This window comes from Aphelocoma coerulescens, chromosome 1 (genome assembly GCF_041296385.1).
Source record: "Aphelocoma coerulescens isolate FSJ_1873_10779 chromosome 1, UR_Acoe_1.0, whole genome shotgun sequence".
NCBI lineage: Eukaryota > Metazoa > Chordata > Aves > Passeriformes > Corvidae > Aphelocoma > Aphelocoma coerulescens.
In genome coordinates this window covers 59,102,467-59,129,644 of record NC_091013.1, presented here as the reverse complement: position 1 = coordinate 59,129,644, position 27,178 = coordinate 59,102,467, and the positions used below count along the sequence as shown (strand labels likewise).

Here is a 27,178-nt window from a genome sequence, read left to right as displayed (position 1 = left end):
CAGGATTTGTTATACTTCAAAGTAAAAAGGTATCTTTAATTCATGTACTATAACAGTGAATTAAATCTACTTCTAGTATTACAAAAGTAAAAACTAAAACTTTAGCACACAATTGAAAAAAAAACCCCATAAATGAAATACCTTAAATACCCTGAAGCAAACTTGAATTGCACAGGTCACATGTCCCTTACTGTTTGCCTCTCAAAGTAAGATTTAAAAAAAATACTCTTTTTTTACATACTGTGAATATTTAATAATTTATAAAATACTAGAAAATATGTTAGCTTCACCATTAACTTGGTGCAGTCACTTGTCACTGCTCTTGAAGTCTTACAAGCTATTTTAACAGCTTACTGTACGATCACTGGACAATATTTAATGAAATGAAAGAAGTAAGAATGTTTCTTCTGAAAAGGATAAAAAGAAAATGAGTTGCCGAACGTTGTAATGTTCTAATGCTCACCATTTTGCATAAGAAATAACTTGAAAGAGAAGTTTTAAGAATGAGCAAGTACAAAACAAAAAAAGATACAAGGCATGCTACAAATGGGCTGGGTGCTACAAGGACAGTCATGTCAAGGAAGAATTCTAAAAAAAAAGCATCCTTTAAGTAGCTTGTTTTGAGAAATCTGTAGAAAACTGAACAATTACTTAAAGGTGATCAAGCCAAAACCAGCAAGTGCACAGTATAGTTCCATTTTAATGTATAAATATGTATGTTAAAGTTTTCTGTTAATATTGTTCAAATGGCATTTACACATCTTTCTACCACATTAATTTTGATTTATAATTTAAAGGACACCCGCAAATAATACTTTCATGCCAGATATAAAATGTGAAATTATTGTATCTGAAGACATGGATATGCAGATAGCTAATAAAGCCAGTTCAATAAAAACTAGCTTGCAACAAAGGTATAGGAGAATAAAATATTCTTATCCAACTTCATTGATTTATTCTTGGGAATTACTTTTAAAAATTACTTCAGAAAACAAAATTCAGTAAAACCATTCAGGGAATTTAATTCCACCACCTGTACAAAGCCCTAACCTTTGCCAGGACAAAAGCTACAGAAAAGGATTTAAAAACAAGTACTGGACCAAAATACAACCTCTGTGGTTCAGGGAAAAATTGAACATTGTATTAACATGATACAAAAGCAGAAAAGAGTGATGTTGTCTCCTCACCCAAACCACTTTGAGGAACAAATCAGCATATATGTGAATAGAACCTTTCTACTGGATGACAGGAGAAACCCAGGCTGACTTCCTCCCTTCTGTGCTATCAGCAGCCTGTAACCCTTAGATGTAACATTTGGATCCAGCAGTTTTCCAGATTCACTAGAAGTGTAAATTACCTCCCTGAAATGCAAACGAGGATGGATTATTTCTGCTAAACCCTAACTTACAGTATCTTGGGATGGAGGAAATGCTCTAAGCCCTTAGTACCAAAGTTCTGTTCTAACACAAGTATTTTTTTCTGGAATACACATATTTGACTACATAAAAGATTTTTGATGACTTCCCCTCTGTCACAGCTCACAGTAGTCATAATGATTGCTTGTAGTATCTGCTAAGATTTCCCAGCTCTCTTAGTCAACTTGTCAGACTTCATCAGCCCATCAGTTACATGAGACCATTATGGTGGATGTGACTGAAGAGATTCACAGACTTTCTTTTTAACTGACCTTTCGGTAAGCTCAAGCAAAAACAGCCACTTCATTAAAAATTTACTGTACAAAAGTCAGTGCATATTAAATCAACTTGCTTCATAGAAATGTACTTTTGCAGGAGTACTAAAAGGTTCAAAAAATATCCACAAGTTACAGATTTTGTGATCTGCTGGGTTTTCCAAAATTCCAGTGCAGCAGGAGTCTTTCAAAAACAGAATGGAGTTTTGCAGGTAGGGAAACCAGTGTAAACAAACACACTGGTACACTAATCCGTTAAGTTATTCTAAGCCTTTGTCTTTTTCATATAGTAAAACTGAAATGCAAAATGCATCTCATAATACACAGTAGTAAATTCAATACATAAACTTGAAAACACGATCATTTATTTCCATCCTACCTCATACTGAGATCAAAGACTCAACTAGTCATTAGCAGATGCCTAAAACAGAACAGAAAGCCTGGGCTAAGTGATAATTTTACTGGCTACTCTTTGAATGGTCATTGATTTAGATCTCAGAATTTTTGCAGAAAATAGTCAGCATTGTCAGACAAGATGACTGTCTACACTGAAAATAATGCCTTCTAATAAGGATATAAAAAACTCAACCACAATACAGACAAGAATATATTAGTAATGAAAAAAAAATCAGTGACCAGTTAACAGTGAAAATAATGCCAAACACACTAAATTTATACACAGCAGAAACTGTTTCTATTACCAGTACAAACAGCTAGGTGAAGGGCTTGAAGCATTTGACAGCTATTTTAAAATAATTGAAATTTTACAGGTCATAATGCACCAAGTAAACTTGGAAACTTTATGAACCAGAAAGTGAACTCTGTGTAAGGGACCATTATCTCAAGTTCTCTATCAGAGGCAGGTTTTGCAAAGCTGTAATTTGTGGCAGGGAGACTAACTGAGGCATGAGAGTGACACTCTAGAAAGCAATATAGATAAACTGTGATAATTTCCAAACTGACATAAACTAAAAAATTTTTAACTGAGATAGACCATCCAATCATTTTTTTCCTCCAAGAGTAGGACAGTGCTGAGGTAGCATCAATTTCTACGTTCATGCTTAGTCTGTTTAAATTACTTAAACTGATAAAATATGGAAAAGGCACTTTTAATTAAGAAATTAATTGCAAAAAACTCCGCTGCTGTTTATACGAAGATTTCCCATATTCTGTATTGCATGATGAAACAGTACAAATTTTCCAGACTTCAAATGCTACTGGTTGCATGAAAAACATACATGTAGGGAAGACAAAACTATTCTATGTTTTGAAAAAATAAAATAAAATTAAGTGATGCTATGACAGCCTTCCTGCATGTCTGAATTAGAAGACAGTGAGTGATACATTTACCATACAAAAGATTGAAAATTGGAATTAAGATCTGTTAACAGAAAAGAACTTTTAAAAAAAATCCAACTTGGAAAATGGTTCTAGAAGATATGTTAGAAGAAAAGTAATGGGAAGTCCTGTAGTAAATGTTAGAGGACCAAACAATAAGTATGGTTCAAGACCATTCACAGCAGCTCAAATTACTGATTTGTGATATTGACTATTAATATCTAATTTTTAAATATTGTTAGTAAAAAGCATCATCTTACACACAAGACACTGTAATGTGTCAAAATCAAAACTTGAGTTAGCCACACAAACCTTTACTAGCTTTGTCTAAATGCTGAAAATCCTCAACAAAATTCAGGACATCCTGATAGCTTTCTTCGCACACTTCTACGAGAAAATGGAGCAATGTTGTTTTCTGGTCTGCTGATTTTGTGTCCTTCAACTGGGCAGGAAAAAAAAAAAGAAATGTAAAAACACTGAGAAAAACTTTATTTCTGACCATTTTAATAATTAATAAATATTAGTAATTATTCATCCAGGAAAGGAAAGAACAAACTGTTAAAGTAGTACATTTTTTTTAAAGACAGCAATGGGCTGCTTCATTTCTCCCCTTGCTAAAAATCCCTAGAAAGATCACACTAAATATTTATTATCTACGCAATATTTGCGGTCAGTATTCAAAAACAGTACACGTATTTCTTTCAAAAATGTAATTATTTTAACAATACAGCAATATTTGCAAAACTGTGAATAAGCACATGAAAGTATAAAAATAAAAATCAAAGTTGATCAGCAAAATCTGACTATACATAATGCACATATCCACTGCATTACATGATTTCCTTCCTTATGTATGAAATCAACTCTAGTCTAAAAATATTTACATAGTGGAAGCTACACAACCTCAACGCGTACAAGTTCTTCTTCTAGTTATCAATTCTTAACACAGTAAATAAGAGTTCATAGGTCTCATTGTTTAAAAAAAGTTAACTTTAATAATTCTTAAGCATAAACCTTTCTTTCTTGACTCTTTATACATATAAAATTATTTCAAGCCTGGTCACTTTAAAACTTGCAGCTACTCATGCAAAAATGCTAACAATTGACAACTGACAAACACTTCTGCTGTAGTCTTCCGAGCCGTTCTTTTAAATCAAAGAGATTCTTATAAATAGAAAATGACATCATGTATGAAACTATCACATTCTTCACTACTTAAGAACTATTTCTACATAAAAAAATTTAGCAGGAAAAGTATACAAGCATGTAGGCACAAAGTAAGCATGAGTACAAAAAGGGGTGCCACAATTACACAAAGACTTCCGTACATCCGAATATCAAGGCACGAAGTCCTTAACACAGTATTGATATGTCATAATTAACTGTAAAAAGTCTGGTTTGTTTTTATAGATCAAAACACTACTATGATGAAATATAGTCTTCCAGAACGTGCATGTTTTCCTTCAGCCAAATGGATTAATAATGATATGAAACACAGTTTTCCAAATAAACAGAAAACAAAACACATATATATATTAAAACCCAAAAATGTATTCTAGGATCCTTACTGTATGCAATGTTATAAAATATGTTACTTACACTGTATTGGGAATCTCAGTGAAAGATGTCTCAATAACACCACAAAAAATTTCTACAATGTGACACTGTGACATATGTGATACTCTGTGATACATAACAGAAATTAGCTATAAATATGAACCTGTGTTATAAACATGCATATAATTTTAATACTTCAGTATTTAATGAATGATTGAGTATTAACATATCAATATTGTATCCCTCTTCTGAGAATACTCATGGCTGCTCTCTGATGTAGAAGAACTATTACAGTCATTCATTCCATACTTTCATTATCTATGTACATCAGTCTTCTCTCCTTTATCTAGTACTCCATGGCTATCTTCAAAATCTTCACATTCTAGATCTTAATAAATTATGTCTCCAAGATAAATTCTGACTTTTGATCCTGCTCTGCAAAGTGCTTATATCAATTACCTTCACATTGCTTTCATAAATATATTTTGTCCTGTGCATTAAAAATACAGAGAATACAACCACACCTAGGACAGATTCTTGTAAAACCATACTTAAGTAAATGAACCTAATTGGAGAAAGAACCTTTAGTATCTTCCTTCTGAATATGTTTCTCAACAAGTTGTATCTTTAACTCAATCACTTCATCTACAATGTATTAACTCTAGGTGGATGACTCATAAGTAATGTTTACTTTAGACTAGGGTAAGTATTTATGTCACAGGTATCACATTCAACACTCAAAAACCACAGTGAAAGAATTCTTCTGAAATATAGCAGAGTAACAGTGATTAGTTTCATGAATGTACAAATACCAAGTACATCTCTTGTACAAAAAGATAAAGAAACAGAAAGACAAAGACTACACACTAAGTTTCAAATAACTCCTTGCTTGTAAGAACTGTGTGTGCACTCTGAAGATTTTGCAGTAAACTCCCAGACAGCACAGGAAAAAAATAACAACAGTAAATATGGGAAAGGTAATTAGCATTAGAATGAATTATAAATTAACACTCAGAAAAGTATAGACACCTTCTAGTATATACCTTATACAAAAGTTGAAAGAATGAAAATGTAAGAAAAATTAGAAGAAGCAAGAAACTGATGAAACTCAGCAACATAAGATGAGAATCATGTAAGGAGCAAATTCACGTAAAAAAGAAAACATAACTGTATTAAAATATACTAAAATGTGATAGATGTGTTAGAAGTGCTCAGACGTTAAAATTACAAAACTACTATGATCACAGTGATAAGGTCCTTACATAACCTTATTTAGTTTGGGTTTTTTATTATTCCCTCAAAATAGAATACTTAAAAGTGATTAAATGTAAGACAGTCTCAAGATGACTATTCATGGATTATCTGTACTGTTCAAACTATCAACTAATGCTAATAATAAGGAAAAAAATAGTAAGCAAATAATTAACTTCAGGAAAAACATCAAAACCAGAGTATTTAAGTAGCAAAATTAAAAAAAAAAAAAAAAAAAAGGTGTAATACTCAACATGGACATTTCGAAACTCACTTTACATAGCGAGCTGAGATTATATCCAAAGGTCTGTGCATTCCGAGAACCTGCATTCATGTAGTTTCCCATTAACAATACTAGTTCCAGCAGCTTGCTAAAGCTTTTACTCTTCTTTATCTCTTCACAGGCAGCACTGACAGCCATGATGTCAGGTTTGATGTTGTTCACCTGCTCCTCAAACTGAAGCTTAAAAAGAATAGCACTGAGCCGTGGCCGTAGTCTCTTCACGTTGCTCATCTGATTGAAAAGAAAAATAGAAGATTTCCTTTAAAATTCATAGTACACTTTGGCACTGTACAAATGCATATGCTCTGAAATGATTTATTGGTGTGACAGGCTTGAAGAAGCAATATATCTGCTATAACTGATAGCAAATGAATGAATGAATGAATGAGGGACACTTGGGTAAGCAACTGAAATCCCATCTTGTGGTTAATAGGAACTGCCCCCATCCTTTCCAAATAACTAGTATGTGTAAGCAATAAAAGATAAAGTGTCATCATGTATCACATCTGTCAACTCACACACCAAATCCTATAAAACTAATCCAACTTTATGACCCAGTAGTTGCAAAGGAATGAAAGTAGTTCACAAATTTTGTCTAACTCTAGTACCAAAACAAGACAAATCTCATTTTCTGGTGCAAATATTTGAAAGCTGACGTCAATAAGAGCTTATTATAAACTTGCAGGAAAATAACAGTTTTGAAAAATCTCAGCTATGAAACACTTAATATAGCATACATTAATATATACCAGTATTCATACCCCCTACGCTTCTGTATACTAACATAATACAGTTAATTAGGTGCAGCTGAACGCTCCCAGGAAAACAGCTTCTGTAGATCATATACAAAATACCTGGCTTTTTCTATGGTTTACTGATCATGTATTTTCAACAGAAATTTTGATCTTCTTATATAATAGGTCACTGAATTCTCACTCCAGACATACTTTGCACATTGTTTACTACATCCACACGAGAAACACTAAAAAATTATTCCATGAGTTGCTTATCTTATTTTCCCTATCCCTGTTTTCTCATCAATTTCATGAATTCCATAAGATCTCCTTCCTCATCCTTGTCTTCTTCCTTCTCAAGGCCAGATTCAAGACAGTAATCCCTTGACAATTCCCAAAATCTTAAGCTAAGTTTCCTTTTTTGTTTTTTCTTTCTTAAAAATGAACACATTATTCCAGCTATCAGTACTTCTCAATGCAAGAAAGAAGCAATTATACCGGCACTTCTACAAAGCAGTAGGCTTCATATAGTGGCCTTAAACTTTTGCCTTTAAATTGGACATATCTCCCTCCAAACCACAGTGATACCTAAGGTTTTACAGACTACTTCTCAACACAGACCTAGTCTATCAATGTGAAAATTCCTCTGACAGTGCAACGTTCCTAAGTCATATGGTACTTATCCCAAGAGACTCAGTGTAAAGGATAATGGTGACACTCCATCCATTTTCAGTGTAAAGTGAAACTGAAGGCTGTCTAATCCAAAGGCTTTGATATAGAAGCAGAAGAGGATGGAATTTACCATCTATTTTATTGGTTTCACTGTGACAGTAGAAGAAAATAAAATCAGGCAGAGTTAACATTTTATGTTACTAGGCCATTTCAGAAATGCCTGCATAGCTGTGCAGCCAGTCGATGATGTCTCATTGAAGGCAACATATCATTTGCATTTTAAATCAGGTAAGAAATCTTGATATAAAATAAGAAATCCTTTCCACTAAGCATACTTTGGTTTTCATCATAAAGCAGAGCACACAATCAGGATGTCTTTCAGATTAAACTAGGCTGAAAATCAGCTGTTGCACTTTAGTCCACAGACTGCCTCCATCCTGGTGCTCAAACACTTAAAATGTACAATTTGAACATTATTAGCTCAGTACCAACTGTAGGCAGATATTCTGTTCTTATCCTACAAGTGTGGTAAAATTCTTACTTAAGAACAGATAAATTAGGATAATGGAACTTGAATTTGAACTCACAGCAAAATAGAAAGAGAAATACCTAAATTCCACATGAAATTAACACAGTACTCTTACAACTTTATACCTAATTTAAGAATAACTACTTAAAAGAAAGTTAAGGTAGTGGATAGAGGCAAGTGCTACAAATCCACTCTCCTAGCTCTATCAGGAAGAATCACTATTAACTCTTCCTTAATTATCTTACTAAATTTGTATATGTACTACTACTTCCCAGCATCTTGAGAACAATGTTTTTAATTTTAAGTTTTGTCCTGAAGTTAATCAGGAAAAAGTTGAGACTAGACTAGAAAAAAAAAAATCACAACACTCCATTAAAATTATCCAGAATTTTAATATTTAATACCCTACTCAGGGTGCAATAGAGATGATCATTAATAGTAAACCATAGAAACTTTAAAAATGCAGTGTAAGTTGCATTGATTTTAAATAGTACTAAACTCAAGATACTACAGAATCACGAGAAGATGCATCATTTATGGACTCTAGGCTTTTCAGACAGCCAGATCCTTGAAACTGAAATACATGTGCACTTTAGACCACAAAGATGAGCTGCACAAACATGAGATGCACATCTGCATAAAAGGGGCAGTCTTCATCAGAACCACTTGAACTACAAGAAATTAAGACGTCCAGTATGTAAGTATGTAATTCTTAAGGATGAATGCAGATATATGTAATCTAAAAAATTAGAAACAGGAACACATATCAGAAACACAACAGAAATGCCACTGGGATTGTTATTATTGTTATTACTACTATTATTATTATTACTATTATTATTGTTGTTGTTGTTGTTCAAAATGCTCTGAAATCCATGCACAATGCATGTTGTTGGTATTATTTCTTTACCTGTTTGCTAAGTCAATAATTGAGAAGGGAAGAGATAGAGTTCCCTTAGTAATATCTGGCTTTCTTTGTGACATGTAGTCCACAGTTATATTCAAACTGTAAAATCCATACACCCTACCACAAGAGATGCTAAGAATTTAAGTGTTGCAATGCTGACCAGCTTATGTTAACATCCTATATTTTTTTATAATCAGCATATAAGGACATAAGTTTACTTCAGTCTTGATAGTGGAATTCTAAAAACTAACAATCCAAATAACTAAAATGGGAGGTTGAAGAAGAAACCTATACATGCTATACATGTCAGAGAACTCAGCATACAGGTAATTAATTGTTCTACTTTTTAAGTAATAGTCCACAAGAAGAGTCTCACTACAAGCATGTCCAATGGGAACTGACTTATGAGTTGAGCTACTCAGTAGTAGCTCTCACAGATCTCACATCTAACAGCAAAGACAGGTTTTTTTCTCAAATACAGCATAAATCACAAAGCAACTACAAGAATGTGCAGTCTGATATATGTGTACCTTCACTATCTTTTTTGTTGATGTCAAGTAACGGAAAGCATCTCAGAAGTTCCACTGACACTACATTTTGATCACTGAAGGGGATTCATTCCTGTCACAAGCTCATAGAGAAAAACACTGCAAGCACTTCAGTTTCATACCTTCTTTAAAAGGAGCAACAGTGCTGAAGCTGTCAGACCACCTGAAAATGTTCCCATCCAAAAAGTAAAATAACAGTTACAGCAAAGCTGACTAAAGAGAGCAAACTGGAACACCATTCCCTGTGGATAATGTATGGCTTTCACCACTGCAGCATCAGTGAACTCTAAAGAGTGCAGAGGTAAAAAGGGGAAATTCCTGACACTTATCTTTAGACCCAGGCACTTGAAAAGCAGAAAAAGAAATCAAATAAGGAAGGACTGATACCTTAACAGATATTTTATCATGTTTAAAGAAGACAAAATAACATCCTGCTCAATTTGAAAAGGACAGCCAATATGCCTAAATCTTAGTGAAAAACAGCAGCATTCTGGAAAGATCAAACATTATTTCACAGTATGGGAGGTCAATTCACAATAAAAAACCAGTGTTTTTCTTGAAAATTTTTATGGATATGTGGAAATAGTACATCTACCTTCACCTTTGACACACTCTTTTTCCTCAAGGAAATTATGAAAAAGCCAAGAACTGACAACACAAAATTAAAATTACTTAAGCAAAATCAAGTCGTTATATACACACACACACACACATATATATATACAAGCAAATAATTGAACTAATGAATTTTCAGCCTTATTAGCAGTGATAGAGAGCATGGCCTGTTACTTTGGTTCTCCAGCCTGAATTATAAACAGCTTGAATTTCTACTACTAAGTTTCTTGCAAATCCAAGATTTGCAATATCCTAAAGGATATGCAGGTCAGAATAGAAGGCAGTGTATTGTAAGTGACACAGGGACAACACCTATCAATTACCTCCTAGCTGCACACAGGCAGCCTTCTCTTGTCATGTGGATGACAGTGCACTGATTCACAGCGCAGAAAATCCCTGGTACCGTTTTGAATTGCATTATGTTCAACAAAGATGGACCAGCAAGGTCAGTGAGCAGATCTCAGAATTGCCAATGGGGGCTACAACACAGCTGTCAAAATAAGCTGAGCTTACAGTCTTCATGCTGAAATTCACAGAAAGGTAAGTTCTGTGAAAAGGAAGTAGTCTTTTGTTTTTTGCCTTTTCTAAAAAATACAATTAGATGTACTGACAACTTGATCAGTATGGAATGCAGACAGTTTTTGTTTTTCCAAGTTGAAACTGGACAATGATATTTTCCTAAAAAGGAATCTTCCAAGAAGGGGAGGGTCCGAATTTCCAAAATTCTTCTATTTTTAGCAGGCCTAACAGATGTCTGAAAGGCTATTTTCATTAAAAGACACATATGGAGCAGATGCTACTAGACTGAAAAGCTTTCCTCATGGGAAACCAAGTCAAGAGTTTAATATAGGTAAAAATCCTCTGTAAAACCTCTAATTCATACAGGTAGCAAAAATAAATAAATTAACACCAGAAGTCAAGGGCATATGTCATTGAGGAATTTAAAATCAAATATATAATATCAAACCAAATGGAGAAAAGTTTCTAGAAATAAGTCAGATGTAACTGTATTCCAGATGGAACAATCTGATAAGCCTAACTTTAAAATAAATGCCTCATTTTCTATCTGGCTGCTACCAGGAATCCATCTCCTAATGAAAAGTAAGTCTATTATAAGGAATATCCCAAAATAGAGGTCATGAAGGTACAGACACATGATCAAGGTCTGGATGAGAATGTCTCAAAACCATGACAGCAAGTTTAATACTTCCCATCAGGTAGGAACCACATTAACAACTCCCACATAAAAGTGAAATTTGATGTTACATAGCTAGCAGCTGATTCTGACATCTTTGATGTGACAGACATGACCCCAAAGCTCAGACCTCCAGCAAGTTATATCTGGTATCATCTTCTCTACTGACCCAACAAGGAGTGTCCCAGTTAATTTCCTAAGAAGGAAGATACATGTCTATAATGATGACAGAACTGGTAAGGAAAAAACATTCCACAGTAGAGCTTCTGTAGTCCTGTCAATACCGAAGTCAGTAATGACTGGGGAATTTTTGTCCATATGGTTATTTGGTCTATTTGGAACCAGAGTTAATCTGTGGCAAAAACAGTCTGACATGAAATGTTACATAAGTGAATGCTGTAGAAGGGAGTTTGCATGTCTTGGAGAAAGTTCCTCAGTTCTACAAAATGATCACAGGGAAAGCAAATCCTAAAGCACTTGGAGCTCCATTGAGCTCTAAAGTCTGAAGCTGGAACAGGTGAAATATCTGCACAGTAATTTCAAGCTCTAGGGATTTAAGAGGTACTGATCAGCCTCCAGGTCCTTTCAGTACAGCTGCCCTACACTAGCCAGTCAATTGGATACCTCACTCAATTTAGGTGACTGAATTCCAAGAAACCCTTGAAGTTGCTGAGTTTAAATGGCAGGATCATGGTCTTTACTCAAAACAGAGTGTTTTCCTTATGATGTCTAAAGCATGACATGAACATTAGAGGGTTGCTTACATTACTAGCGAAGAAAAACATCAAATCAGACTCAGGACAGGCTCTCGAAACATTTACAAGAATGTGCAAAGTGAATGGCTGGAAGCAAAAGATGGGGACCCTCCGGGCAAATAACATTCCTGATCTGAAGCTGTAGAGATATCTGCCAAGAAGAAAACTGAGATAGCCTGTGTGCATGCTAGAACAACAACCACCCACTTCTAGCCATCTGAATTAACATCAGACAACAGTAAGACAAAATTTTTTAAACTGTTCTTTAGATTAACTACCCAAAATGGTTTTACTGGAACTAAACAGAGGTAAGAGTAAGACCTGCTGGTACTGAAGCATTTGCAGAAGCATTCATCTACAATATGGCACCACAATCTTTCACTGATGGAAAGGAAGTAACATAAGCCAATCCAATGGCAACTACAAATAGTCAGATCAGTGCAGATCATGATGGTCACTTTCAGAAGGTATTTCTGGAGCTTTGTGCTCCACCCTTACCCAGGTTCAAGGTTTGAAATACATCAACATTACAGCAGTTAAGGATGTTCTCCTTTTCTACAACATAGGTAACTTGACTGCAATTTGTCATAAAGATTTTTTAACTCTCACAGATGGCATATAATAGAAAGTTAATCTTTGGCAACACTCCTGCAAAGGCTGGAAATACTGATATAGAGCACTGACAAGGGAGAGCAGCAGATACACATGACATCTAGAAGACACGGAAGATAACATTTGCAGATAGAAATTAACAGAATCAAAATATCTCACAGCCCAGATGCACTTCAACACTTCAGAATTTTAAACAGACTGAAATGTCACTAGGTATGGCTGTGTCCAAGCATCAAGTATTATGAAAGGCAGAGTATACCTCTGCAGAAACAGTGATAGTATGATATTTTCCGGACAACAGTGAAACAACTTTAATACATTTTGAGTTATCCTCAATGAGAACATACAGGTGAAACTATTAGCTGAATATGGAATTGATCAATTTAAGTGTCTGCTGAATTATTTAAGACAAACTAGCCTTCATCAGGCCTCACTCTAATCTTCAATTTACTCTAGTGAAATCTTTTCCTTTGGTACGAACTCATTAAAAACACATCCATCAATGAACAAGCTGTGAAGCCACATGAGGATTGCTCGCCAAATTCTATTTGGGTTAGCTGTCAGTGAATTTCACAAGGTCTGAGCATTAATTATTTCTGAAACAATATTTTGTAATTCCCTCAAATTTATCTTTGAGCAAATGTAAGTGATCAAGGAAAAATCTGTTTCCTTTTTTTTTATGACTAGACAATATGGGAACATCTTTCCAAATGTCTTGGGTTATAAGAGAAGAAATATAGCAGGAGCTATCACATGTGGCTCTTTGAGACAGTATTCTCGTATGTCAGAATGCTAGTACACTTGCCTACACCTGAGGTCAAATGTCTGCTAATAGCATCCTGTCAAGTATTAGAAACTTTTTACACCAGAAATGTTTATAAAAAACATCAAAATTGTAATTTCTTAAATGGAATTGCATTTATGGATTTCAAACAATATAATAAATTTAATATGGTCCAGGACCCTTTTACACCACAAAGAATTACAGGCACTGACAAGTGTATGTCAAATCATAGAATGGAATTCTATGAAAATTCAGAACATTCAAGTTCTGAACAGCTGAAAGATGCTTGTATACAACTTCCTTATGAATAATATATTGACCAGTGGTATGGTAATAGTTCAATGAAAATCCATTAAACAGATTACTGCACTCAATAAATCAATAAATTGATCAATAAATCTAATACTTATTTTATCAACTTCACTGAAAACAAATGAGGTTAACATTACTAAATGATCTACTCCCTTAAATACTTCTTTGATATGATGACAGACACTGCACCAAAAATTAGGAAAAAATATTCTCTAAAACAATACCTTTTTCTTAGTAGGAAAGAACTACCCACAAAACAAATCAACACTGCTAAAAGTCCCAAAGCAACATAATATTTATACTGTCCATTGAAGAAGCACCAGGTAAAAATGTAAAAACCACCAAAACACAACCTTCTGTCAACAGTCACCAAGGTAAACATCTAGAGAAATTCCATCTCCAGTGGGTTTCACATTGCTGGTGTGCTGTCACAGGACTACTCATTTCTAAACACAAAGATAATCTTCATCATTAACAAGTTTTTATGGAAGATTCAGTATGGTGCTAGTAATGACAAGGTTGTGGGTTCGACCCCTATATGGGCTATTCCCTTAGGAGCTGGACTTGATCCTTGTGGGTCCCTTCCAACTGAAAATATTCTGTGATTATGTGGTAATCAATGAAACCTCCAAGAAATTAATATGAAGGTTGAGGAAGTTTTAAAAAACTTTTAGAGGAAGTTTATTGCAGTAAGTAAAACCAAGTACAAAACAACTATGGTAAAAAAAAATGCAATTGAGTATTTATTTTTTGCCAAGCACAAGCATACTTCATCAAGAATTTGAGCAAGAAAATACAACATTCAATGTAACATCAAGTTAACAATAGTAAGCTAAGTTTTTAATAAGATGCACAGAATTAATGTAACTTTCATAGAATAGTTAATGAATCTGTGCAAGCCCCTCTCTGCCCCCATCCCCCTGATCCCCCAAAAAAACACACAACCCTAAAACAAAAAACAAACTCCACAGTAATAGGTGATATTATCTGCGCTCTGAGACACCAGCCTGGAGTAAGTGAAAGAAAGAACCTAAAGGAAAATGAAGTAGTTTATCTAAAGAAAACTCAAAGTCTGGAAGAGAAGATAAGGACAATAAAGGATTTATTTTATACTTACTGCTGAATGAACAGAAAATATAAAAATGATAAGTAACTTTAAAAAGGAGAAGGCAGAAACCACAAAAGCAACTCATAGAGTCATACAAAGAAAACAAATCCTCACAACCATAAGATAAAAACCTAAACAAAACTCCAAAACCACAAGCCACACACGTGAAGGGAACCTGAACTGTTTAGAGTCATGCCCTCAATGTCTTTAAGTCAACAACAAAAGTTAATTAACTTTGCTTGAAACATACAATACAGTAACAGTCACAGCAAGCCAATATTTCACTAAGTGTCTTGCTGTTTCTTTCAGAGTATCAAACCTTGACTTTCAATTCAAAGCCTGAAAGATAATGGGTTTCCATGTTAAAAAAAATTTTATCACACAAGTAGTAATTAGCCATTTATTCAATATTTAGGTTCTTCCTTAGGAGTCAAATAGTTCAATTGTTCCTTTAATCACAACTTTAGAGCAAATTAACATGGAATTTCCTAATTCTCTGAAAAAAACATAACTATAAAACACTACTCATCTAAAAGACGAAGTCCTGTATTTCGTATTTAAGTTTGATTCTCCTCATTTAAAACAGACAGCAAAAAATGAGGCATAAATCAACATTTTTAAGGAAAAATAAACAAAACCAACAAAACCAGCAATAATGTGAAGATTCATATTAGCAGCAATAGTGGCTTCTAAATAAATGAGTAGAATTTCTCAGCCCATTCCACAATATTGCCTATTGCCAACAATAAAATAAAAGGTGCAAGAGAGCCAGATGGCACTTGAAGAACTTTGATGAAAAGCAAATGGATAGGATTCCATATTCAAAGAGTAAAAAATGTGACTTATTACAATTTTCCCCTTGAACAGAAATGAAAAATGTTTCCTATAATAACCATTGCAGCTTGTTCTCTGAACTCTGCTCTACTACATGCATAGAAGGTGTGACAGTAGAGAAACTGTGCTTAATGATGGGGTTTGGTCTTTTGTGGACTTTGATTTTTAATGTTTTGCATGGAGAACCAGGAGAAGCATGGACTTGCACTTTCCAGTGGAAAACTGGTTTTTCCTTCAGAAAAGAAGCTCCACAAATTTTTGAGATATAAGACCTCTTATTATTTTGTCCATTTATTTTATTTTTCCTGAGTTATCACACTGCCTCAACTTTTCAAGACAAATTTGTCAGAAAAGTTGGGCTACACACAACAAAACTCTACCTAAACTGTTGCTGGTCTAGCTCTTCTCATCAACTGACAGTTCCATCCAACTGAATAAGTTTTATTCCCTCACGGGAAATTCCCTCAGATAGACTAATCTTAGCAATAACCACCTTAGGATGAACCTCCAGGAATGGACAAGAAAAATCAAAGAATTGTATAGACATACGCACCAGGAAACTACATAGCATTACTCTGAATTTGTCTGGAAGAAGTAATTACCAATTATAAATTATGAGCGATACAGAAATTATATGCAAACTGTATTTCCACAAAAAGCATCAACTGCCAGCACTGAATCAGCATTTTCCTTTTTTCGCTTCCAGTCTTCCTTTGTGAATTCAACCTGGAAGGTATTACAAACCTATCTTCCCAGTGGGAAGGGAAAAAGTGATTATGTGTAACTCTTGACAGAACATGGCACAAAACACAGGAGGCAGGAGGCAGAATATGTTAACATGATGGCTATGACATTATTTTCTTGTCATTTACAGAATGAGAATAGAAAAAAACATATTAGTGTAGAAAACTTTAGTGAAAAAGCTGAGATTTATTAATGCAAACAAAAGTAAGGCCAAACTATTTTAGCTATGAAAATTCAAATACAGCTCTGTATCTCCCAGTGAAACTTTGCTACAGAAAACACCAAAGTTTTTATGGTTTTGGTTTGGTTTCTTTTGCAAAAGTAAATTACTTTTTTAAACAAAAAGACTCCAAAATCATTCCAGCAGCAATATTTCAATAATCAGGCCTTCCACATGCATGGATATGTTCAATGATAGTCCAATTGAAAGGCAGCACTTGCACTCTTCTCCCAGCCTGGAACCCCTTCACTTTTAGGAAGAAGACACTGTCTATTTTTTTCTATAACATTATATTAAAACTGTATTTCAAGAAAGGACCAAAACAAAAGGTGATAATAAAACAGAACTCACCACAACTCCAAACTGCTCTGGCTCAGACAAATTGTTATACTCATTCTTGAACTTGGACAATGCATTCAATTGTTCTTGTTCAGGGAGGTGTTTTATTAAATTCTATAAAGAAAAACAAAATGGCCTTAAAATCTCAGATTCTGCGTTGCTTGTATTATTGTAAACAAATGATGCACATATGCATCATTACCATACACTCCAAAGACAACTCTTCCCTGAAGACAGAAGAATGCACATAGCAACACACAAATTAAAGTAACTGAGTGTAAAAGGTAAGTGATACAATACTGCCAGCACCTGACACTGATTCCACAGACACTTCTTGTAGTGTTTTTTCTAACTTTTTTTAAAGAAAATATGCGTGATAGGCACTTGTTCTACAAACAGAACACTTCAAAGCAAACAGAACAAGAATTTCAGGTGTAACATAACCATTCAAAGGATGGCAAGAATTACTAATGCTAGATGAAAAGTATTTTGAAAAAGAGTAATTTATTTTCTAGCATTTCAAAACAGAAGTTTAAACCCATTACACTTACTTACTTGCTTACACCACTACTTAGCCTGAAAACTTGCTAGAAGTAGTAAATCAGATGTGAGATTCAGCTTCAGCTGAATTCAGAAGTCCATATGGGGTGGTTGGACACATATTTTTCTGATTTTTAGCAGAACAGCAGTCATATGTATCCTTACCACTATCACATTTGGAAAAGAGTTCTGTAAAAAAGACTAATTTATTAATTATGGATGAAGATGTCCGGCACTAAATCAGCAACACTGAGCAAAAATGAAAGGGTACAAAGTGTAAAAAGATACATTTTAAATTAAATACATAACACATCTATTTCTTTTTTTGATATCCAACACTCACATAAACAGCTCTAAATACAACACGATTCCTTAATCTTTACAAAAACTAAAATGTTATTGTTTGATGCAGAAATAGTTTTCCTATGTAGAGAAACTGCCCACAAAACTTTCAAAAAACAAAAACAGTCAAATGTTGGATGAATATTTTCAATATTGAGCATCAGAAAACAAGAAAAAAGCAACCAAAACTGAAGGAGCACCTGATATCAAAGCAGCTTTTATGGTGTTCAGATAAAGCTTTTGAACAGCTACAGATGAAACACATTTTGAATATCAAACAGAGAAAAAGCAGAAGAAAGAATTTTTACTATGTCACAGGAAACACTTCAGTAATTAGTCAATGAGTTTTTGGTTTACAACATGACTTTTGGAGGTTTTACATTTTTCAGCACTACATTTAATTTCTAAATGAATCAGGGTGGGGGGAGGGGGAATGGAGACAGAGAGAAAATACATTTTATTTCTTAATCGTAACAAGAGTTGGATTAAGGACAAATTTCCAGCTTCAGAAACAGTGATATTAGGACACACTGAACAACACGTACAGCTAAACAAGAAAACCTGCTGAAAGCAAGAAATTCCTAGAAAGAAGTACCATACTGTCTAAGGTAACTTATATGAATGAAGAAAAGTAGCCATATGGTTGCAAACCTATATATGCTTTCTGTCTTCTCAGAATGATGAAATACACAGAACACATTTTCATAGCATGGCCATAATGCATACTTGAAAAATATTCTGAAGGTAGAAATAGAGACAGACAGCTGGATACTTAAATTTATTTAGTAATCTAAGTATATATGAAGGTAGATAACAACTTTTTGAAGCAACAAGGCACATGGTTCTACCACTTTCAAAGAAAGATGAGTGTCTTAAGTCCACGTTCAAGTTTGAACTCAGATAGTCCCTTTTCAGAGTTATTATAGGGTTGTTTTACCCAGAAACTAGCAACTTAGATGAAATCATTTGATAAGTATTATTACATCCAAACTTTCAAACTGAATTTGAAGCCTAAGTTCTACTGAGTTTTCCACCTGATTTAGGTCTTCAAGTGATTAATCACTTGGCAAAAAAATGCTGTCTATATTCCTGAGTGATTTATATGACTGTGCTCGTACAGGATATTGTGAGCATGATTATTTGTATTCCCTTCCACTGACTTTTACACAATCACAGCAGCTGCTAACATTACTGTACACTTGCAGGATATAATTTCTCACTTTTGGCTCTTCAACTTCTCTTACCCTTTTCTTAAATAAAATTCTTCACTCCCCTCCAAAAGCAAACACAAAAGGGTTCAACCACTGTCAAAATCACTTTGGACTCAATTTTGATGCCACCTACATAGGGAGGTTACTGGATACACTGACTTTCAACATACTTTACTGCTAATACCAGTTAACAGAGCCAAAAGATTATCAGCAGAGAGTCAAAAAGTTATCTCCTATTATATTGTTACTGCATAGCTCCAGTGGGCTAGGGTGTGTTAGATGTTTTAAATACATGGAAAATTAGGCATTCTTTATCCCAAGGCATATACAATTATAATGAAAACAACTGTCCACAGAAGAAATTAAAAATAATGATAGAAAAACAAAAAAATTATCCATGAAAATAAATTTTCTCAGCTTACTGCAACTTCACATAGAAGTTAATTAACTATCATTAATTAACTACCCATTAATGGTTTGATGATTTTTTTCCCCTGGAGCCTAAATGCAAAAATAAGTTTTGCCTTCTTTAAATAATACACACAGAAATTATCAAAATGACAGTTTTTCATAATCTTGATATATTTATTTATACAGGTTGCTTCCTATTATTGATGAGGACCTAATTTTTCTAACAAGATAAATTTTAACCATTGCAAAACAGATCAAACAGCATGAGAGAGTCTCACAGCAAGCATGGACTATCTGAGAGTTCAAGCTGAACATAACAGCAGAGCATATTCCATCCCTCAGTTTTTCATGTTACCGTAGAGAATTTCTACTATTATACCAAATAAAATAAAATAAAGATACACATCATGCTGCTCTTGAGCATGAAGAAAACCTTGAAAAAGTGATCTAAGTGCAAACTAGACTAAAAAAAAACCAATTTAGAAGTGTAAACTATGTTCATCCTAATAACCTTAAAGTAATAGTTTCAGTGCCAATATTAACTGCATCATTGAACAAAAGAATGAGAATTATACAGTGACTATATATACTGTCACTGGAGATGATGGTTCATGCTTGCTCCTTCAAATATTTAAGAGAAACATCTCATTCTTCAATGAAGAAGGGAACGTGAACTCCAAATAGCTGGAGAGATTAAGTATCTTTGAAATCCAAGTGACAAGGAGAGGGCAAAACTGCATGCAGGAAGAAAAAGGGCATGCTAAGCATTGCACAGCCTCCTCAGTAGGATGTTATTTTGACATTTCGATATGGTGGAAATTTATTTTGTAGGAAAACCATACAAATACAGATTTTACTTGTTTTGACCTCTGAATACAAGCTGCTATGTGTTGCAGTACAAGCCATATCTGAATTTCAGTAAGCCTTAATGTAAACCTAATTTTATGATCCTAATACCTGCATTTGTTTTAACTAATCAACATTCCAGCAAAAAGAGTATGTTTCTAAAAAACCAATCTACCTTCAACTTTCTTTCATGTTTCAATAGGGACTGGTACCCATGTCTGTAACACACTTTTAAGTATGCTGAAGAGATTAGCAATCTAAAACTTCCACCACATTACCAGTAGATAGATAGTAATTATCAGTTATTGATATATGTTTTGACATTATGAGCCACAACAGCAATAATTTGAAGTTGATCACAGTATGCCAGAGTCATGTCCAAAAGACAGATAATTCTTTTAAAGACAGATCTTTTCAAATTTACTGATGCCCATCAAGATGACTCAGGAATATGGCACATGACAGGCAAGGACAGACTGAAAGAAGTCAGTTTGTTGAACTCCAGGAAAGCAAGACTCACGGGCACTTAAATGTGTGCAGACACCCAATAGAGGGTACAAAGAAAGTGCAATTAAGTTCCTCTTGGAGCTGTGCAATACAAGACCAAGGTCACAAGTTAAAACAATAGAGATTCCAGTTAGATAAACAAAGAAACATTTTCCACCACAAGTGTTCCATACTGGAAAAGGTGTCCAGAAAGCCTATGGGGTCTCCAGCCTTGGAGATACTAAAATCTTGATGGAAAAGGCCCTGATCAAACTTCTCTAGTTGACCAGGCTTCAAGCAGAGCCTTGGCTCAAATGACTTCAAGACACCCCTTCCAAATTATTTTTTCCATGGCTCTAAAATGATTCATTTGTATTTACTTCATTAAATCTTCAGCTTTTCAACCCTAGAATATCAATGTATATAGAAGAACTTCCATTTTCCTTTGGCTCCACATAAGAGTCATACTAGCTTTGTGTTTTAAAAAAACAATGTTGAAAGGGAAGACACTACCTAAATACATTCCAAGGAAGAGAAGTGGTGAATGCTGTAAATGCCCTAGGGCAAGATATTGGATTGCTACAGTTCTAACAAAAAAAAAACCCACCCAAACTAAACAAACAAAACAGAGATTTGTTTAGATAAAACAGAGGTAAAAACAAGGCAAAGGAAAAATTGGTAAGTAGGGAAGAAACAAAACATCATACGTACCCAAGAAAAAGTCTCTATTTAGGTGTGGCCAATATGGAAAATTGAGAATATAAATTCAACTGTGTCATAGTTTAATCCCATCCAGCAACTAAGCCCCAAGCAGCCACTTGCTCACTCTCCCCACAGTGGGATCAGGAAGAGATTGGAAGGGTAAAAGCCAGAAAACTCATGGGATGAGATAAAACCATGCACACGAGCAAAGCAAAGCAAGGAATTAATTCACTGGTTCCCATGGGCAGGGAGGTACTTTCTGCCATCTTGAGGAGAGCAGGGCCCCATCGTGTGTAATGGTGACTTGAAAAAATAAACACCACCACTCCATCCCACTTCCCTCTTCTTCCCCCCAGCTTATATACTTATCATGATGCCATACAGTCTGGAATGTCCCTTTGGTTAGTTTGGGTCACCTGTCTGTGTCCCCTCCCAACCTCCTAGGCACCCTTAGCTCCCTCACTAGCAGGGCAGTATAAACAGCAGAAAAGGCCTTGGCTCTGGGTAAGCCCTGCTAGTATTAAAAAAAACATCTCTGTATTATCAACCCTGTGTTCAGTACAAATCCAAAACACAGCCCCGCACCAGCCACTGTGAAAAAATTTAACTCAATCCTAGTCAAAAAACAACATAAGTTGCTTTCGTAAAAATATTAGCATTACAATTTTAAAAAAAATCTACAGTTCATAGGACAAGAAGATTCTTGCAGTGATTCATTAGCCAAAAGTTTACATTAAGAGGTTTTTTTAGCTACGGGTTTCTATTTACTGAGAAGCTTCTCTTGAAGTACTGGGATCTTAAGTGTCATTTTTGTTACCTGAATCATGGACTCTGAGAGCTGTGTTTCATCTACTTCCAATATCATCATTTTGATCTCTTCATAAGGCACTCGGAAAGATCCAAGGAAAATTGCTAAAACAAAGATTCCACAAATAATGAAGAAAGCAAGACAACAACTATCTTGCTTCTACTTAAAAAACAGCAGCAAAACAGGTCATACCATCTTCAGATTAACAAAGACTATGTCAAGTAATATAGGTAAGAGATAATTTTTAATGTATTTTTAATTACTGCTCTCTTTCAATTCCAGCCTTCTCCATATCCATTTGTTATGTACAACATCCAGCATCACAGAAGACCTCTGTAAGTGGTCAGAGACAAGACTACTCTGCAGAAGAATCACTGCTATTACGGTATTTTGTGCTGAGGTGACAATTACAACTTTTTTCAACAGTCTTGTCAGAGCTTTCCCTTGAAGAACCACCATGACAAACCAAAACCACAGAACCAGAAAACAAAATGCTCCTGTAAGCACTCGTCATTTATTCACCATAATCCAATTATTTCTTATTTAATCTCTGATGGCATTTAGGAATCTATTCTTCCTAGCACTTCTCTCCACCAAAACTTTATCTTCTTTTTTTGCATACTATTCCATAGTACCAAGTATGGCCTACTTTCTATAAAGTTCATGAAATAGCCAGACATCCCGCAAACATTATCATCCTTCTTTTGACAGGGGGTGGCGAAATTCAGGGGAAAGTGGGCAGCCAGTATTCCTTGATGAATATACTGGACATACAAACAGATAAGATACATAGCTGTATGCTCACACTTCAATATATACAGCCTGGAACAGGAATAATCTTTAACTGCTTCTGGGGTCTGCTTAAGTGCTTCAGCTGTATCAACTCACATGCTTGGGGCTTAAAAACAACATCCACATATTTAAACACATTTTAAACAAGAAGTGGTTACCTGGCAATCAGACAACAAAGACACTTTTATGGAACGTTTGTATATTACTTCCTGGGAAAAAAAAAAAAACAGACTCTACTTACACAGATTCTGTGCAATCTTAGGATCCAAAACTTTTAATTCTTTGATTCGCTTCTTAATGGATTTTTTTTCTTCAAAATCCTCCTCCTCTCTTTTTACTGCCAAAGTAAACACAAATATAATCATGGTTAATTCTTAATATTTAGAAAAACATTCATGAATTCAGAAAGCATATTTGCTATCAAGCATAGTCAATTTACAGAGAAAAGATGATAGAAAACAGACAAAATATAGAGAGGTTTTGCATGTATTGCTTGTATTCCAAAACTTTTGCTCTTCATTCAAATGTGTCAACTTGTTAGCCTTCTAGATTTTTTTTTAATATATACGACATGAATAAACATGCAAATGTTAACTGTACAAATTCAGTCATATTTAAAATGCAACATGCTCCAGTTACCCTGGCCAGGTTAGGACTACGAACTGGATTTTAACAATAACAAATCTTAAAAAACATGGCAATATGTCTCAACACTGAGACATTTATCTATTTTTGTGAGTGCTTTTGTCTAACTATGTGCACTAAAATTATCAAAAACCACTGGCTTATTAAAAAATTAACATTACCTTAGAATATAGACGAGTTGTTATATACCTACACAGCATAAAGAGATATAGATATATAGATGGATTTTCCTTCTCCCCTCAAAAAGATGTATTTTTAAATATGTGATGGAATCACATTATTAAAAATACCACAAAGAAAAAGTGACTTTATAAACATATATTAACATTGCTGGAGATTTTGGCCTATTCTTTCTTTTCAGAAAATAATTCATACAGATAGGATCTCCCGAATACACTAAGATGAACTTATTTCTCATTATTCACACATTGTCATAAGAATTTCACTTAAAATAACAACATAGGCTTGACAAGGTATTAGTAGCAATTATTATGCAAACAAACTAAGAAGCAAAAACCACACAAATCTTTCCTTAAATACAATCTGGTTGTACTCCTTTTTTTAACTTCTCCTTCTTCCTCCCCTCAGAACAAATCTTCACTGTCAAATGTTATTTACCAAATGTATTGCTACTGTTTATCTAATTCTGTATACTGTTTCACAAATGAAATTAGTTTCCAAGCTTTTACAGTATGATTGCCCCAAATTAAGTTATACAGGCTTCAAATATTTGAGAGTAGAATATATGCTACAATAATATAATGTGCTACTGACTTCTGAAGGAGATGGTTATAGATGAGAAGTCCTGTCAAGGAGACATAGGATTAAAATTTCTAGCTCAGTGATGATCCGTGAGAAAACTAGACATAAGCATGAATTATCAAGAGGATTTCCCTAAGCTGAAATTAATTCCGAAAATGTTAAGAGAGATATTTAAGAGATATATCATTCTTTAAAAATGCTTTTCTAAGCACAATAAATTTTGCCAAGGATTGGGACACAGACTAAATGACCTCTTGAGGTCTTTGAGCTTTGTTATCTAGGATACAACCGAAGAGATAAGGACTTCAAGACCTCACACAGGGATTATAGAAACAGATTCAAGTCCCTTCCGAGTAGGTAGAGACACAAATTTGAATCATCTTCTAAATCACTTTTGATACTCTACATCTGCTAGGCAGCATGATGCTCCTGAGGACATGCCACAGCGCAGAAAAGAGCCTGTATTTTGCACAAATGAAATCACTAAGCTAAGACATAAAGCAGTCCTTAGAAAAGGGCTGATATCCAGGGTCCTGGAAAATGGGTTACAAACCCACAGTCCTCCTCTATTGTCTGTTTCCACTCTACCCACAAAATCGCTTGGCCTTCATATTCTTTTAGCACAGATTTAACAGAATGGTTAGCACTTTCCTGTACCAGGAAAAACTACACACCCTGCTTACTCCACATGTGACAGCAAAAGTAGGTTTTCACCACCAATGTGAGAACTCTGTAGCCCAGGTTCCAAAGGAATAGAATGACATTAAGGCTACTGGATAAAAAGAAGGTTACCACTAAAGGTGCACTTTTTCTGATTATGCTGGAAAAAGAGCCCTTACTGAACCCAGAAGGGTATGTCAAGGGGCTACAGATCCCAGAACCACGTGACTGTTTTCTCCAGCAGTTACACATTTTAAGAGACCTCTCAAATTTCTTAACTTCTTCAGCTACACACTGAAAACGGTGACTCTGAAAAACATGACTTTTGAGTTGCCTCAGTCTTGTCAACACTAGAATTGCAGATTCCACTAGAAGACCTATAGATTCCTGTAGCACAGGTTCCAATAAATTTTCATGCCTTAATGAAAATACAGTAAAATGTTTTATAGCTACCTTGGAACTTTGTAAAAACTTTACAAGAAAGAAAATTATTTCCTTCGTAGTTACAATAAAAAGAAGTTAAATTATCTAAATTTATTAATTTGCTTAAACTTATCCTGACAGCCTCAAACTGGAACTAATAGGGGCAGAAATAGAAAAAAGAAAAAGTTTGCTTCTTCCAGCACTAGAAAGCAAAATTTATTCATTACAAGTCTTAGAGATAATACAGAGATACACAAACATGCAAAAAAAAATTAACAGTTAAACATGCACCACTTCATCCCCTACTTAAATCAAGAAACAATGCTGCAAATGAAGTGGCTATTAATAGCCTCGGGAATTTTCACCCAGGAGGGGGTTATGCACAATGTTACATAGCACTACTTAAGGCATCGCAACACTAAGGAAAAACATGTAAGCATACAACGTATCTACTCTAGGAAACTCATGCAGGAATTGTATGCAGAGTTCTACAATTATGCAACAAACTAAATTACTGCAAACTTACATGATACTTCTTCAGCAGAATTCAGGTCATGTCCTTATGTAGTTGGCAGCAATAAGAAGCAAAGGATGCATATTACTTTTCTTGCTGGTTTGAAATGTTGTGCTTCCCACTGAAAACTCTGATACCTCCTATTGCTTCTAGAAATTTTTACCTCCTTTGCTAATGTCCTGGTTTCAGCCAAGGACACCAATAATTTTTTACAAGAGCTATGAGGGGGTGAAGGCTGGAGCCATGTGGACATGGCCAAGACACTGTGCTATTCGATCCCATCTCACCTCATGGCCAGGGAGGAGGAAAATGGGTCTCTCTCTTGCTTCCTGGAAAAGAGGGGGAAGGAGGGAGCACTCCTTTTCCATGAGACCAAGCAACAAATGGAATGGTGGGGTAACACTGGTCCCGACCGGATGGTCTGTCTGCCATGTTTTTCGTTGTCTTGGGCTCGGGGGAAAATCATGGGGGCAGATGGTCTGTCCACCATTTTGTTCACTGTCCAAGTCAGTGAGCAATTTTTACCGCAAATCAATCTCTTTATGTAAACTTTTGTTATTAATATTGTTGCTGCTTCTGTTCTTATCTCACTGCTGGTTCCAGCAAATTGCTTTTATCTCAGCCCATGATCTCTGTGGTTTTTATCTCCCACTGAAGGTGGCAGGGGGGCAGTAAATGAGGGAGTGCCGCTCCTAAACCATGACACATGGCAGAAAAAAAGTGCCCCCAAAATCCCAATAAACATAACTGTTCTCTATTTCCATCAAGAAAAAAGGGAAAAAATCCCACAGCAAAGGGGAATAAATAGAAATATCTGAACAGGTGAAGTAAGAATCTAGACTAAAAGGAAATCAAAGAAAATAAGCAGTCAAATTTTCATTTGTAGAGAGTATTGGAATAGAGGGGAAAGTATACAGAAGAAAGAAAATGGGAACATCTGCTTACAGTGGAAAAAAAGAAAGCAGCCTAGTGGGAGCGGGCAGCTCCAGAGAGGAGGAGACTATTGAAG

At 34.9% G+C, this 27,178-nt stretch overlaps 1 protein-coding gene across 3 annotated transcripts in view; it reads right to left on the bottom strand.

Moving 5' to 3' along the window:
* Window positions 1–27,178, bottom strand: part of DIAPH3 (diaphanous related formin 3) — a 208,366-nt gene that overhangs the window by 95,885 nt on the left and 85,303 nt on the right. For all 3 annotated transcript variants that reach the window (XM_069009459.1, XM_069009468.1, XM_069009478.1), the window contains 5 exons: window positions 23,407–23,502; window positions 22,383–22,477; window positions 17,040–17,141; window positions 6,111–6,350; window positions 3,341–3,470 (listed from right to left, as the gene is read on the bottom strand). In XM_069009459.1, coding sequence (XP_068865560.1) covers window positions 3,341–3,470; window positions 6,111–6,350; window positions 17,040–17,141; window positions 22,383–22,477; window positions 23,407–23,502 — 663 coding nt within the window. The remainder of the gene's footprint in view (window positions 1–3,340; window positions 3,471–6,110; window positions 6,351–17,039; window positions 17,142–22,382; window positions 22,478–23,406; window positions 23,503–27,178) is intronic.